Genomic DNA, 14,849 nt, shown 5'->3' on the forward strand with positions numbered 1-14,849 from the left:
AAAATTAAAGGGAAAAGAAAGAAGCAAGCCACATAAATCTGACCAAGAGCACAAACATCTTAATTTGAATCCAAAAAGTTTTGTATAATGAAAAGAAATACATAATTTTAATTCAACCCAAGTGTTTTCCAAGCAGATTGTATTTGCTTAAATTGCTACAGTAATTCAAGGGACAGCCCTGTCTGGACACAGAGTTACTGTGGATTTTTAAGAAACTCAGTTAAAGAATTTAGGAATTTCTGATTCATTTAAAGGATTTGCAAACTCATCAACCTCTGAAAACAAAAGCAAATTCAACAGGTATGATGATAAAATAATTTTGAATTTTTAAAGAATGTATTCCTGCTGTTAAAAAGTATATTGGATTTGTTTAGTATTAAAGTAGACTGCAACGATCATAAAAGCACAATGTGGGGAAGAAATATCTGGTGAAACCAACATTAAAACTTTGATTATACAAATATTTAGGAATAAAGATAAGCATAGTGAGTTTAAATTCCTAATTTAAGATTATGAAACAATCTTTGTTTAGATTTTTTTTGTAATGTTGGACAAAGGGATAGATTTTCAGGCTAAAGGTGTCAATCTCTCTCACTTTCTTGGGTCTGTTTTTTGTTCTCAATTTTAAAAGGCAAAAAATCTGTAGTGCTAGTGAGGCTAGCTGTGGGGAAGATGGGCATTTGTACATCAAGACTCAAGACTGCCCAAAAATTTCTCTATTGATCAAATGTCTGACATAGAATGTTTGTTTTTATTTACCTTTTTCGCAAGGAGAACATGTGAACATTTTTGCTAGTCTATGGAAGAGCCAGTTGGGTTTAAGTTAATTAAGATTTAAATGTATTGTGACTAGAAATAATTGAGACATTAATATTTTAATAGGAAAGGAATTTTACAAAGTTAAATTTAAAATTGTTTTGGAGGTTAATGTTTCAATAACAAAGAAATTTAAAATTGTTTTTGAGGTTATTCTTGTTCTCTCTCTAGAGATGACCCACTTTTAGTCTATTGAAACTATATTTCTTTCCTAATAAACTTTACTATCACTTTCACTAAAAATAGTTTAAAAATTGTTTTGGCCAAAACCTGAAACATACTAATAGTTTATTTCTTAATACACTGGTTTCTATGGCATTCCAATAAAATAAGTAAAATAAAATACTGTATTGCTTTTAAGTAAATTATGCCTCAGTTTTATTAATAATTTCAATCATAATCTATTTTGACAAAAACATGAGTGCTTTTCTTCAAGTAAAAGAAATGAGACAAAGCTTTTATTATATAGTATGAAAAAACGCACATTAATGGATAATTTCAAAGCTGGTAATATATATTTTACTTTGTATTAATTTTTTGTGTTATTTTTCTATGAATAGAAAAATAGATGAGTGGAGAATACAGTGTGTTGTCATGGAGGAATATTCCATGAGAAACAAAATACACAAGTTCTCTACGACTATGTCCACTAAAAGATATCAACCACCAGAGTGAAATGTGTAGCAAAACCAACATTAATAGCAGCATTGCTAGCAAGACATAATGTGTAACATATAGATTCAATCATTCATTCAACAGATATCTGGGCATTTATAAACCATGCATTATGCTAGATTCTGTTAAGAATGAGAGGTCAGGAAATGAGATGATTGGCAAACAGTTACATGGTTTTGTTGTGGCACAAGGCATAGGTACAGAATATGAAAAGCAGAAGTAAAAACATGCTTAGCAAATGGCAGAGATGAGCTTTGTGGGATAAAATGAAATATCATTGTAGCAGAGAAAGTTATCACATGGGACTAAAAAGAATAATAGATAATGGGCATATGGATGAAGACAGGATGGATTTCAAACCAGAAACCTGCAAATGGTCAAAAGGAGCAGAACAAGGTGGCATTACAGAGGACCAAATGTGGAGTGAACACTCAAGATGAGTTCAAGTTTATAAGAGAAACTGTTTTCAGGGAAAGCCTTTCTTCTTAGGTGCATACAAATACCAAAAGGAGACAACATGAAGAATTCCTTTATTTTCAGAGAGGCCCTAGTAAAAAGATTTTGATTATAAGCCAAAGATATGCAATTAAGTATAGGATCAAATACATTAACTAGGTATTCTTTTTTCCCAACAATTTCTCATAATTGTTAACAACAGACTAATTCATAAATGTAAGATTGCTAATTGATGACTGTCAATGGTTTTAACAGAAGGAGTAAATTCAGACCAAGTGTGCTTAAGTAACACTCTTCAAAGTTCATCTGTATGACAGCTTCAGAGTCCTGTGTGTTCCGGCCCAGGGCCATGGCACTGTCTCTGTCACTCAGCTTCCCCCTGCAAATTTTGGGAAGATAGCAGCCTCACTCCAGTGGCTACATTAGGAATGAAATGAAGTAGGACAAATGCTTTTGAAACTTTTTTCTTTTTTTTTTTGCAACACTGGGGCTTGAACTCAAGCCCTCATGCTCACTAGGCAGGTGCTCTACCACTTGAGCCATTCCACCAGCCCAGAACAAATGCTTTCAAAAATTCATATGCTACACTATAATGAGTACAATAAAACCCTATTAAATTAGAAGATGTTATCAAAAAATGAGCAAAATATATAAAATTTCTATACCCACTTCTGCTAATGTCCTAAAGTCTAGGCCAAATGATGTTATTTAAAAGACCTCCCTGTCTCTCCCAAGGAGGGTCAAAACACTGGGCCTCGCAGCACTGACTGTCTCTTCTATAAATCACATGACCCCCTGCCTCAGATTAGGTTCATTTTGTGGTCTATTACCTCTTCCTCTAAACTGTTTGCTCTTTATAGAGGAGATTACATCTTTATGTCCTCCTTTATTTCTGTGCTCCCCACCAACTTGGCACAAAGCTTCACAGTTATAAATAATTCAAGACAATTGCAAACTTAAGTAACCCAGTCAAACTAACTACTAATGCTTGTAAAGTGCTTTACTAAGTATATCACATACAATACCTAACAGAGTAACTGCAGCAAGTAATGAGCATGCAAAGCTCCCAGGGGGAGCTTCCAGCTGGCAGAGCTGGTTTGCTCTGAACACTGTCATTTACAACACTTCCTCTCAAGACTCTCCTACTTCACCTAAGAACACTGCAGTATGGAGATCACAGCTCAAAAACATTAATTTATTAAGTGAGACATTCATTTCCAGGGTGCAAATGGTAGAGCACCTCTGTAGCAAGTACCGCCAAAAAAAAAAAAAAAAAAAAGAAGACAGCTCAGTTTGCCTGGTCTTGTTTTCCCCTAGTCATATTCAACTGTGTGAGTAGGCAGGTAATTGATATTTGCCAGATGTAAGGGTCTAGGTGGTTTAGGGCATATGCAAAGGAATGATGGTAGCAACGAACTGTGACATCTAAGTCCGTCAGAAGGAAGGTATGACATGTAGGTGGTGACAAAACAGTAGAATCAATATATTTTAGGTTTCATGAAGAATGACTGCAACTGGAGTTACTACATGAAGGCAGTGGTCTTCATGTGAGATGCTCAAACTTGAGAGTATGAAGGGATTGCAGTAACAGTAATGACCATGTCTAGGACATGGGTGCATGGGAAAAACTAAGGAAAGATCATGGAAGAGAAAGGGATCAATGGTCTAATATCTGCTTCAAATCCTGAACACACACAGTATTTACATTCTATGTGCTTTTTCTGACAAGAAAACAAATGAGAAACTCTGACGTTTCTCAAATGGGGTTCCATCAGAGAAAATGACTTGAGCAACTGTTTCTCTCAATTATATCAATAGTGAAAAATATGAGAAACCATTCTAGATGAATAGGAAGTAAGTCAGTTCATTACATTCAATATGTTAGGCCATTCATTTTCTCATGAAACACTGGATGAGCAGGGTAGAGAAAAAAGATCTCACAAAATAAGGTTTGTTTATTTTTTCTCGGACTTTACCCTGAATAATATACTCATTCCACCTAAGTAGCAGTTTTCAATTTGCAAAGTACTTTTACATAAATATCACATCTGAGCCTATCAACCACTAAGTGAGATAAGCAGGCAAGATATAAGACTTAAGATATAAGACAAGCAGGTGAGATTAAGCAGTAAAGGTATAATTCAACTACAATTGTAATTATGATTTTATTCATTTTTTTGAGACAGTGTTTCACTATGTTGTCAAACTGGTCTCCTACTCCTGGGCTCAAGTGATCCTCCTGCCTCAGCTATTAGGGGCTGGGACTATAAGCATGTGCCACCATGTCCAGCAACTGCAAAAAAAAAATCCTATTGATGAGGCAAGAAGCAAGTATGTTAACTGACAGGACTGAAATTCAGGTTTTCAGGATCCTCATCTAGGACAAAATGTACCTTTTTCTATAAACAACCTCAAGCTTTAGGACAAGTGTTAACTGCCTGTGAAGTCTTCCTGTACCCCACCCCTTATAACCCTACTCCACACCATGTCCTTCTACTATACTACACTGTATTTGTCTCTGATCTTCTTCTAGACTTTAAACTCCTGGGAGACATGGAGAGTGTGGTTTTGATATGTGCATATAGACCTTAACTTGAAATTATTAGTGGGGGCTGGGCACAGAGGCTCATTCCTGTAATCCCAGCTACTTGAGAGGTAGAGATAGGAGGACTGAAGTTCAAGAGCAGTCCAGGCAAAAAGTAAGTGAGACCACGTATCAACAAATAAGCTGGTCATGGTAGTGTACACCTACAAACACTGGAGGCTGTCAGTAGAAGGTTCACAGTCCCAGGCCAGTCTGGGAAAAAAGTGTGAGACCCTATCTGAAAAATAGCAAAAAGGGCTGGAGGCATGGCTCAAAAGGTACAGTGCCTCCCTAGCAAGGGCAATGCCCTGAGTTTAAAAACCAGTACTCTTAAAAAAAAAAAAAAGTGGAAAAATGGAAGCCGGGAAGAATAATATAAGGATTAATATATTAGAAACTAAAACTTTGTACAATGTAAATATTGTGTCTATTTGAGATTTGAAGGGAGTTATTCAAGCTGAGTCAGAGATAAATAGATTATGGAAAGTGTTTCATGAGGTGATGGTGCAAATAGGCTTAGACAAAAGACACTAATAGGAAACATGATAGCTATTTCCACATATCTTAAGTAATCACAAAGAGAGGATGTCATGTTCTTTCAAAAGGCATAAAAGGATATCAGAAATAGAAGTTGTAGGGAGGAAGATTTTGGTTTAATAATAAAAATCAAGGACTGGCAGAGTGGCTCAAGTGGCAGAGCCTGCCTTGCAGGCACTTGAGTTCAAAGCTCAGTACTGCCAAAAAAAAAAAAAATCAAACCCTTCTGATAAAATTTTGAGACAATGGGGGCAGTGTAAATAATGTACAATGTAAGTCTAATTGGAAATGTCACTACGAATTCCCCCTCCCGTATAATGAATATATATCCTAATAAAAATTATTATAAAAAAAGAATCAAATAGGCATAAACTCTCTGTGTGAGGTCACTCTCCTCACACAGGATGAAACCATTAAGTATACCCAGCATTTCAGTGAAGGGGTCACCAGAGTGTAGCTGAATGATGTCTTGCTATCATCATAAATCTAGCTAGCACAAATCTAGTCATCACAGGTAATGATTACTCAGTAAAAAGTGCAGAATATCAGACTTTGACTCTGATTCAAAGCAACATGTGATTTTTTTAAAGAAAGTTGTACTTTATTGGTACTTAAACAATAATTTTCCCATGTGGTAGATCATGCCTATAATCCTAGTTGATTGGGAAGATTGTAGTTCAAGACCAGCCCAGGCAGTGTACAAGAGCCTGAATCAACCAATAAAACCTAGGTGTGACTGCACATGCCTGTCATCCCAACTACCTGGGAAGAGTAAGTAGGAGATTTGTAGTCCAGGCCAGCCCAGGCATAAACACAAAACTGTATGCAAAAAATAACTAAAGCAAAAAGGGCTGGCAGTGTAGCTCAAGTGGTAGAATACCCAAATACAAGATCCTGAGTTCAAACTCCATGAAAAAAAATTAGTTTTGGTTTAAGCATTGCCTATTTTTCCTGGATAGTTTCTAATATACAGACCTAAGTATAATACATTTATATAAATGTCAATTTATGTAAGAATTTTTCTGAGTTTTGTTCACCTTTCCCACAATATATTTCATTTTCTCCTTGCAATAGGACAAAAACAGAACATGGGCTTTTTAAGTCCAGTATGTATCCTTTTCTTCTTTTTTGGAGCCCAAGTATATTGCCAATATGAAACTTATCAATGGGATGAAGATTATGGCCAAGAGTCAAATGAAGATTATGACCCAGAATTCCAATTTCATCAAAATGCTGAATACGGAATTCCTTTTTATCAGAATACTTTAGGCTGTGCCAGTGAATGCTTCTGTCCAACTAACTTTCCATCATCGATGTACTGTGATAATCGCAAACTCAAGACTATCCCAAATATTCCGATGCATGTACAGCAACTCTACCTTCAGTTCAATGAAATTGATTCTGTGACTGCAAATTCATTCATCAATGCAACTCATCTTAAAGAAATTAACCTCAGTCACAACAAAATTAAATCTCAAAAGATTGACTATGGTGTGTTTGCTAAGTTTTCAAATCTACTACAACTTCATCTAGAGCATAATGATTTAGAAGAATTTCCATTTCCTCTTCCTAACTCTCTGGAAAGACTCCTTCTTGGTTATAACAAAATCTCCACACTGCAAACACACGCCATGGATGGGCTAGTTCACTTGACTATGCTTGATCTCTGTCATAACCATCTTCATGATTCTGTGTTCAAAGAGAAAAACCTCGCCAAAATGGAAAAACTAATGCAGCTCAATCTATGTCATAACAGATTAGAATCAATGCCTGCTGGACTGCCTTCTTCACTTATGTATCTGTCTTTAGAAAATAATTCAATTTCCTCTATACCAGATAATTACTTTGACAAACTTCCAAAACTTCATGCTCTACGAATTTCACACAACAAACTGCAAGATATTTCATATGATATTTTTAATCTTTCCAGCCTTATAGAGCTCAATGTTGGACACAACAAACTGAAGAAAGCATTCTATGTTCCAAGAAATTTAGAGCACCTGTACTTAGAAAATAATGAGATAGAAAGTATGTAAAATTTTACTATTTTTAAAGAGCAAAAGAATGGTATTTTGACTTTTTAAAGACCAAAACATTAATAATCTCTGCCTTAAATATTGCTAACAGGGCTGTTTTGAAGTTGGCTAAGAAAATGGCAGAAATTGGCCCCAGAAAAAGGTGTGCCATTTATTTTATAGTCTTCTATAAGTTTAACTACCTTGAATATTTGGCAACAGTATGCTAGCGTATATGAAGAAATATGAGTATCCTGAGTAGTGGAACCATGAATGATTTTTATTTTTTAAAAATTGTTTCTGCTAAGAATCATTACTTAAACAATCAGAAAAGCCAATGAATCCATATTTATTTTGTTAATATAAAACTCACTTATACTTTCATTTCCTTCATTCTATTATTTGATTATTGTAAAAATAAGTATTTTAATAACACTGTATTTCATAGAGCATCAAACCCAATATAGAATTATGGGCACGATGTGGGATTAATTTTTTAATTTGTATTTTTCAGATATCAATGTGACAATGATGTGTCCTTCTATTGACCCACTACATCACCGCCATTTAACATACCTTCGTGTGGACCAAAACAAGCTGAAAGAGCCAATAAGTTCATACATCTGGTTCTGCTTCCCTCACATACACAGTATTTATTATGGTGAACAAAGAAGCACTAATGGTCAAATAATACAACTGAAAACCCAAGTTTTCAGGAGATTTCAAGATGATGATGATGATGACAATGGGGATGATCATGATAATGATGACAACACTCCTGAGGGCCAAGAACAAGAGGGGACAGAACAACACCTTGACCCTCATTACTATGAAATTCAAGAATGGCAAGACACTAGATAGGTATATACTTACGATTTCATAAAAACTACCACTCAATATAAACCTAAATAAACACATATGCTCAAAGTAATACATCTAGAATTATGTATTAGTAAAAGATAAGAATTGCATTTAAGTTTTTGATGGCAACTGCATGACTACATAGGATTAGAACTTACTCAAAATGATATGTCTTTAGAAAGATAAACTAGAATGACAAATGGGAATTTAAAAACTAAGCTTAAGTGGCTTCTTATGCTCTTTTTAAACCTAGAAATATCATCATGCTGAAAAAAATAGAGTTTGTCATTTCCAACAAGAAGGACAGAACATTAGTAGCAAGACTAGGGAACCATGTCCTTCTGATCAGTATGAGGATGTCTGAGTTATAGAAGGGCACATTAATGTTACAAGGAGTCATTAATTTAAGAAATAGATCATCATCTTTGTCTCTATAAAAGCTTTCACACTTGCATTTATGATCTCACTATAACATCCACTCAGGTGGATAGAATGGTATTTTTGATTTTTAAGAGGCCACCATAGTTAGAATCTAAGGCATACAGGCTCATGAAATCAAGTGTTCTTAGTTTTTCTTTCACAGTACCAAAACAACCAAATTATAAACTCTGTATCTGCATAACTAAAAAAACACCAGGTTACCTCAGTACTATCTGTGTTTTAGCAAATTTCAGCAACTGTCCAAAATAATCTTCATTGTGCTTCATTTTTAGTGCAATAAATGTTTTTATAGTTAATTGAGCTACAGAATGGTTTTTATTTTAGTTGCATAAAGATTAGCTAATAGATTACTACTTTATTCACTGGTTACATTAATCTTAGCAAAATAAAAATCTTCAAATATCATTAAACCTTTCTGTTTTTCCAGCATAATACATTAGAAACATGCTTATTGACTAGTGTTTATTTACACAGTGCTAAAGTTGAATATAGTTCCTTAGAACTTGAGTAATTGAAAGGATTTAACACGTTCTCTAAAGTTTAAAAGTAATTTACATTGTTTAATATGTTATTTTGAAGTATTTTAAGTATGCCTTACATTGAAGATTCATCACAGCAGTTATGCTGTGGTGAACTCTATCAGGCTAATGCTGCAAAGAATTCCTTAGAGAAGGGATAAATAGAAATCTGGGGTTGTCCAGCAGTGAATCCCAAATAACAATTTGGACAATATACAGTAACCAGATGGGTAACACTATACTTTGAAAGTATTGCTCAGCCTTGTGAATCTTTACTTTTTTGGAGATGTCAGTATAGAATGAAGCCTCTAATGTTCTTTTTATTTTTGAATAGATTATTCGCATTAAGGGGAGAACACACCCATGTACAGGGACAACCTTAACAGTACAGAAAGAACATGAACCAAACTCCCTTCATCCATTTAACCAACCTCAATGAATGAGAGATCAAGAAATTGTCAATGTAAGAGTCAAGTGTAAGAGTAAATAAGTGTAGAAAGATGCTAGTGATATGATGGGTAAGGCACACCTTCAGCAGAGAGCAAAAGTGTTGATGCACATCTGTCTCTTGAAAAATTTAAAAGCAGGATTATAAATTCAAACATTTATGAGTTAATATATGAAAAAGAAATGGAGGTATAAGAGATAAGAAAGATCACACAATTTCTAACCTAGAGCAATTTAAAATTTAGTAAAGAACCATTAGGGAAAGGCAAATCAAAAACACCATGAGATATTACTTCTTGCTTACTAGGATGGCTGGAATAAAAAAACAGACAAATCACAAGTGTTAGGAGATTAAAACATCAGTGTCCTCATATGCTGTTGGTAGGAGTGTAAAATGGTGTAGCTGCTTAGGAAAGCAATCTGGCAGTTCTTCAGAAGCTAGAATTAAGTACGAAATTAGCAATTCTACTTCCAGGTACATACCCAAGAGAACTGAATACATGTTTGTAGAAAAACTTGCACATGAATTCCACAGCAGCATTATTCATAAGAGCCAAAAAGAGGAAGTCACCCAAATGTCCATCAATGAAATGTGGTCTATCCATACAATGAAATTTTATTCAGTCATAAAAAGTAATGAAGCATTGACACATGCTTCAATTTGATGAACCCTGAAAACACCTTCAGTGAAAGAATTCAGTCATAGAAAACCTATCTATCCTATGATTCCAGTTATGTGAACTTTCAACAACAAGGACATTTATAGAAAGAAAAAGAGTACTGGCTGACTTATAGAGAGAAAAAGAGTACTGGCTGTCTAGGGCAGGGAAGTAAGGGAATGGGTAAAAATGGGCAGTGACTATTAATGAGGGTAAGGTTTTCTTTAAGGGTGATGAAAATTTCTACAATGATTATGGTGATTGTTGTACAAAAACCTGAAAACACTAAAAAACTATTGACCTGTGCGCTTGAAAAGGGTGAGTTGTACTGAATGTGAATTAGCCTTTAGCTAATTCTGCTTTCTTGAAAAGCAGCTATTTAAATATTTAATAAAGAAAATTAGACCAAAAAATTTATCCTAACACAAGAATTAAATAAAATACTGAAGTGGGAGCAACTACAATCTGTGTGAGCATGGATACCATAATTGTAGCTTCCAGCCAGGACCTGCTGAGGCTTCAGGAAGAAGTGATTCCTTTATGTGTGACAGCACCTAACCAACAGAAATAGAGAGAAAAGCTCCTGCCTTAGCTTAATATAAAGAAGTAGAAAATATTTGTTGGAACTTTTGCACAGTTTAAAAAGTAAAAATCCTTTAATTTTCAGAATTCTGGAGCTTGTATTTTTATCTCCTTCCAAACTGAAAAAATACATTTTAATTTTCAGAGAGCATCCTTAGCAAAGGATAAAACTACACACTTTAGCAATTCAAAACAAGGAATTGGGTATCAGATATACATAAGTATGAAGTCTGATTTTTTCATTTCTAAGTAGGTAATTTTAAGTTATTTAGCTTCTCTAAGCCTCCCTTAGTTTTTAAAAGAAGATTGTTTTCATACGGTTATTATAAGGACAGAAAGTACATGTCAGTTGCAGGTATCCAGGAAACAATAATTGCTCAGCATGTCCAGCCCAGCAGCCCATGGGTCTGGGTGCTATATACCCAGAATGCTCACAGCAGCTTTCCTGTACCAGAGGGCACAACAGTCTGGTCGTGGTGTTGCAGGCCAGTTATCAACAAGGCAAAGAAGATGAGGCAGAGGGCACAAAAGAATACATCTTTCAGTTCCTTCCAACGTTCTACTCAAAAACAGATTAGTAGACAAGGCAAACATTACGAAAAGTTTCATTAAGATGCTTAAATCCTGTACCTCGTGACAAACAAAGGCAAAATTATTACTGGATAGTTCAGCTTTCAAAGCACCATTCCAGAGGGCCCACCAGGGTGAGAGGGCACGCTTTCCTCTAGGCCCATCACGAGGCTGTTCCTCTGTGCCACAGTGGAGTCAAACTCTTCCTATCTATAAACTGTTTCCTCTCTCCATAGGTGTATAAGTAAGCTGCATCACAAAACTCCCTTCAATTCAGGACCCAATGAGGAGGCAGGCTAAACTACCATTTTTTGTTATTCAAAAATGCCCTAGATGGTTTGGTTCTGGTGGCTCAGGCCTGAAATGCTAGCTACTTTGAGGCTGAGATCAGAAAGGTTGCAGTTGGAGGACAGTCAAGGCAAAAAGTAAGTGAGTCCCCATCTCCAAAATAACCAGAGCAAAATGGACTGGAAGTGTAGCTCAAGCAGTAGAGTGCTTTCAGTAGGTTTTGTGAGCGTGAAACCCTAAGTTCAAACCTCAGACTCACCAAAAGAGAAAAAAGACCTGATCAACTCAAACTCACCCAAGTAGTTCTCACTAAATATAAAACAAAAGCCACAGGATGCTTTTCCCGTGAGGAATTAAAGAATAAGGTATTTTCTTCAAACAGTACATCAGGATGGCACAGCTACCCGTAACAGAGCTACAGACTATACCAGTTGACTTGATATTTATAGCAGGGAAGAAAAACATGAAAATCCACCTATAAATTTTTTCATTATTCTCATTGCACTGCAAAGTATTCAATTATATTAGCTAATAGACTAAACTTTTATAACTATTAACAAAATAATACAAGTCACATTATAAATCCAAGTTTAATCAACAAACAGATCAGACATGATTTAGTTTTCAGAAAAGAAATAAAAATAAAGGATCCTTCATAAATTTGCTTACAATAATAGTGGTTGAGAATGTTTAGCCTGTGTTTAAATATTACCTAAAACACTACATATCCATTTGCACTTTATTCCTCAATCACTAAACTGAAACACAGATGCATGCGTATCACATAACACTTACTAGCTCCATCGGGAAAAAAAAGAAAGTAGAAAAAATAAACCTTGTCTCTTCTATATACTTTTTCTGTTGTAAAGAATTCATGTATCCCCAAGGACGGCTGGAACTAAAACCCCGGTTTCCTGATTCCAAATCTGTTTTTTTCTAAATCTTGGAAACAAAGTATAAGAGCAGCTGGAAACAAAATTAAACCAAAACATTAAAAAATCCAAGATTCTTTATATGCTCTAGTTTCCTCAATAAATATAAATATGCCTGTTTATAAACTAACTATGCTTAGTTATAACTAGGTCCATCACATCATGGACACCTTTTATCACTTTATTGTGTTTAGGTTGTGAAATCATTACACAGAGATTTATGCATTCAAAAGAAAACTAAATTCATAAATGAGGTACATTTTAACCATGAACCCTTTTTTACATTGAGTCATGATTCCCCTCCCTTTAAATTTCACCTTTTAGTCTGTAAAGTACTTAAGTTCTCATCTCTCTCATGTGAACAAATGACCAGTGTTCAAGCACAAGCATGATATTTAAGATGGAGATTCAAATCACAGACTTGCTCTAAAAGCATATAATATTAGATTTTAAAGGGTACAAATATTAACTCAGTAGCTCTCAACAGGGGCAATTCTGAACCCCCACCCCTGATATTTGGCAGGGTCTGGAGAACTGGTTTATACAACTGGGGGTGCTACTACTCGCATCTAGTGGGTAGAACAAGAGGACCTGCTAACATGTGGCAGTACACAACAGTCCTACAATAAAGAATTATCAGGTCTAAAATGTCAGTAGTGAGGACACTGAGAAACTCTATAATAACTAGACTATAGTCAACAGATAAAGAAATTGAGGCCTAAAAAGTTAAAGAATTTCCCCAAGATCAAGTGAATGGCAGAAACAAAACTAGAACTTAATTATTATGACTCCAAAACTACACTCTTTCCTATAAAGTTAAAGGATGAAGTTAAAGATGGGGAAAATATTCTTCAGGCTCATAGCTTTTGCTGTCAATCCACTTGGTAGTTATATGGTCTCTATCAGTAGAAATGAGACATCTCAAAAAACAAACAAAAAACTAATACCCAGAAAATGCTTGTTTCCAAAACTCAATTCCATTGAACACATTTTTTGGTTGCCTACCTGAGAAACAATTAGAGGAAGAACCACAGAGTAAAGGGGCATCTGTGAAGAAATAAAGCCCCTATAAGACACCAAGGACAATATAACAGGGTTCCCTAAAAGAACTGCACAGAGAAAACTTTTAAATAGGATACAATGCCTGCTCTAGAACATTAGGCAGCTTTCTTTTATTCTTGTAGGAAGAAACTTAAGCAACTTTCTATTAGAATATAGTATTTCATTCTGGAATAGAAAATAACCTCAGTGTCAAACATTTTTCATAGGGATCTGGGAACTGTATATAAAGACTTTGGTTGTGCTTAAAGGGAGGTCTGGGCTTTGCCTTAATTCCTGGAGGTGAACTCTGTTATTCCTGATAGGACTGTCTTTGTTTAGGGTAGAATGGGCCATATCTTACACAGTTTTAGGATTGGGGGTGGCCAACCAGAAAGACCAACCAGGTGACTTAGGATGTTAGCTTTGGGTTATGCAGTACAAGTTGACCTGGAGGCTGAGTTCAACCATGCAGACAGTCTAGGCTCTGTCCTTTGGCTGATTTTTGTGTGTTTTGTTTCTCTGTGTAAGCTGTAGCTATGAGCCTTCCATTAGTTCTTGGAGTCTTTCTAGAGAATTATCAAACGTGAGGGTGGTTTGGGGAATCTTGTGAACTAACAGTTGGTATCAGAAGTGAGAGTGGTCTTCACTTTGAGAAGGTGTGCTCTCAAACTTTACAGTTTGGCTGACCTTAGACAAGAACATAGGTTTGTTTTCCATTATAATTTTAAATAACTCCAGACACCTGCGTGTGTAATCATTTCCTCCTTTCAATGAGAGTGTAACCTGGGACTTGCTTTTAACCAACAGAATATAGTAAGCTGACAGTGTATAATGGTTATGTGCATGTGACTGCACAAAAGACTGTCATGACCATCTTGCTGAAAGGTGACTCTCTCTGTCTTTGAAGCAAGCTCCCATGTTGCAAGCTGCCCTATGGAGGAAGTCACATTGCAATGAATTGAGGGAAACACTCAGCTAACAGCCAGTAAAAAAAAAATTGAGCACTTTAGTTCCATATTCTACAAGATTCCAAATGCTGGCAATAACCACATGGACTTAGAAGTAGACTATTCCCCTACTGAACTCCTGAAGTGAGGTTCAGCCTGGCTGCTCTTCAAATGAAGCTTTCAGCTGACTTTCTGAAGGGGGCAATCAAGCAAAGCCATGTTGGATTCCTGATCCACCAAAAAATGTGAGATGATAAATGTAATCTATTATTATGCATTATTATTATTGCCACTAATTTGTGGCAATATTTTACACAGTACAAGATAACCAATAAAAAAAAAACTACGGTATTCTTCAGAAATGCAACATTAGAGGGATATATTTTAAATGTAAAAAGGATTATATCTCATATTGGCTTCCTAATCTTTTAGTGGTCTCTCACTAACTATAGATGAAAGCTCAAACACTTTAGCAAGGTA

General features: G+C 35.4%; 2 protein-coding genes across 4 annotated transcripts in view; one reads left to right on the forward strand and one right to left on the reverse strand.

Annotated features, from left to right (window-relative positions):
* Nucleotides 1-14,849, reverse strand: part of Cenpp (centromere protein P) — a 227,631-nt gene that overhangs the window by 126,564 nt on the left and 86,218 nt on the right. The window lies entirely within an intron of this gene.
* Nucleotides 9-8,685, forward strand: Omd (osteomodulin). Its single transcript, XM_020158515.2, has 3 exons — nucleotides 9-300; nucleotides 6,143-7,096; nucleotides 7,598-8,685. Exons 2-3 carry the CDS (start codon nucleotides 6,157-6,159, stop codon nucleotides 7,942-7,944), a joined length of 1,287 nt encoding a protein of 428 aa, XP_020014104.1. The 5' UTR covers nucleotides 9-300; nucleotides 6,143-6,156; the 3' UTR covers nucleotides 7,945-8,685.

The sequence above is a fragment of the Castor canadensis genome, chromosome 13 (genome assembly GCF_047511655.1).
Source record: "Castor canadensis chromosome 13, mCasCan1.hap1v2, whole genome shotgun sequence".
Classification (NCBI taxonomy): domain Eukaryota; kingdom Metazoa; phylum Chordata; class Mammalia; order Rodentia; family Castoridae; genus Castor; species Castor canadensis.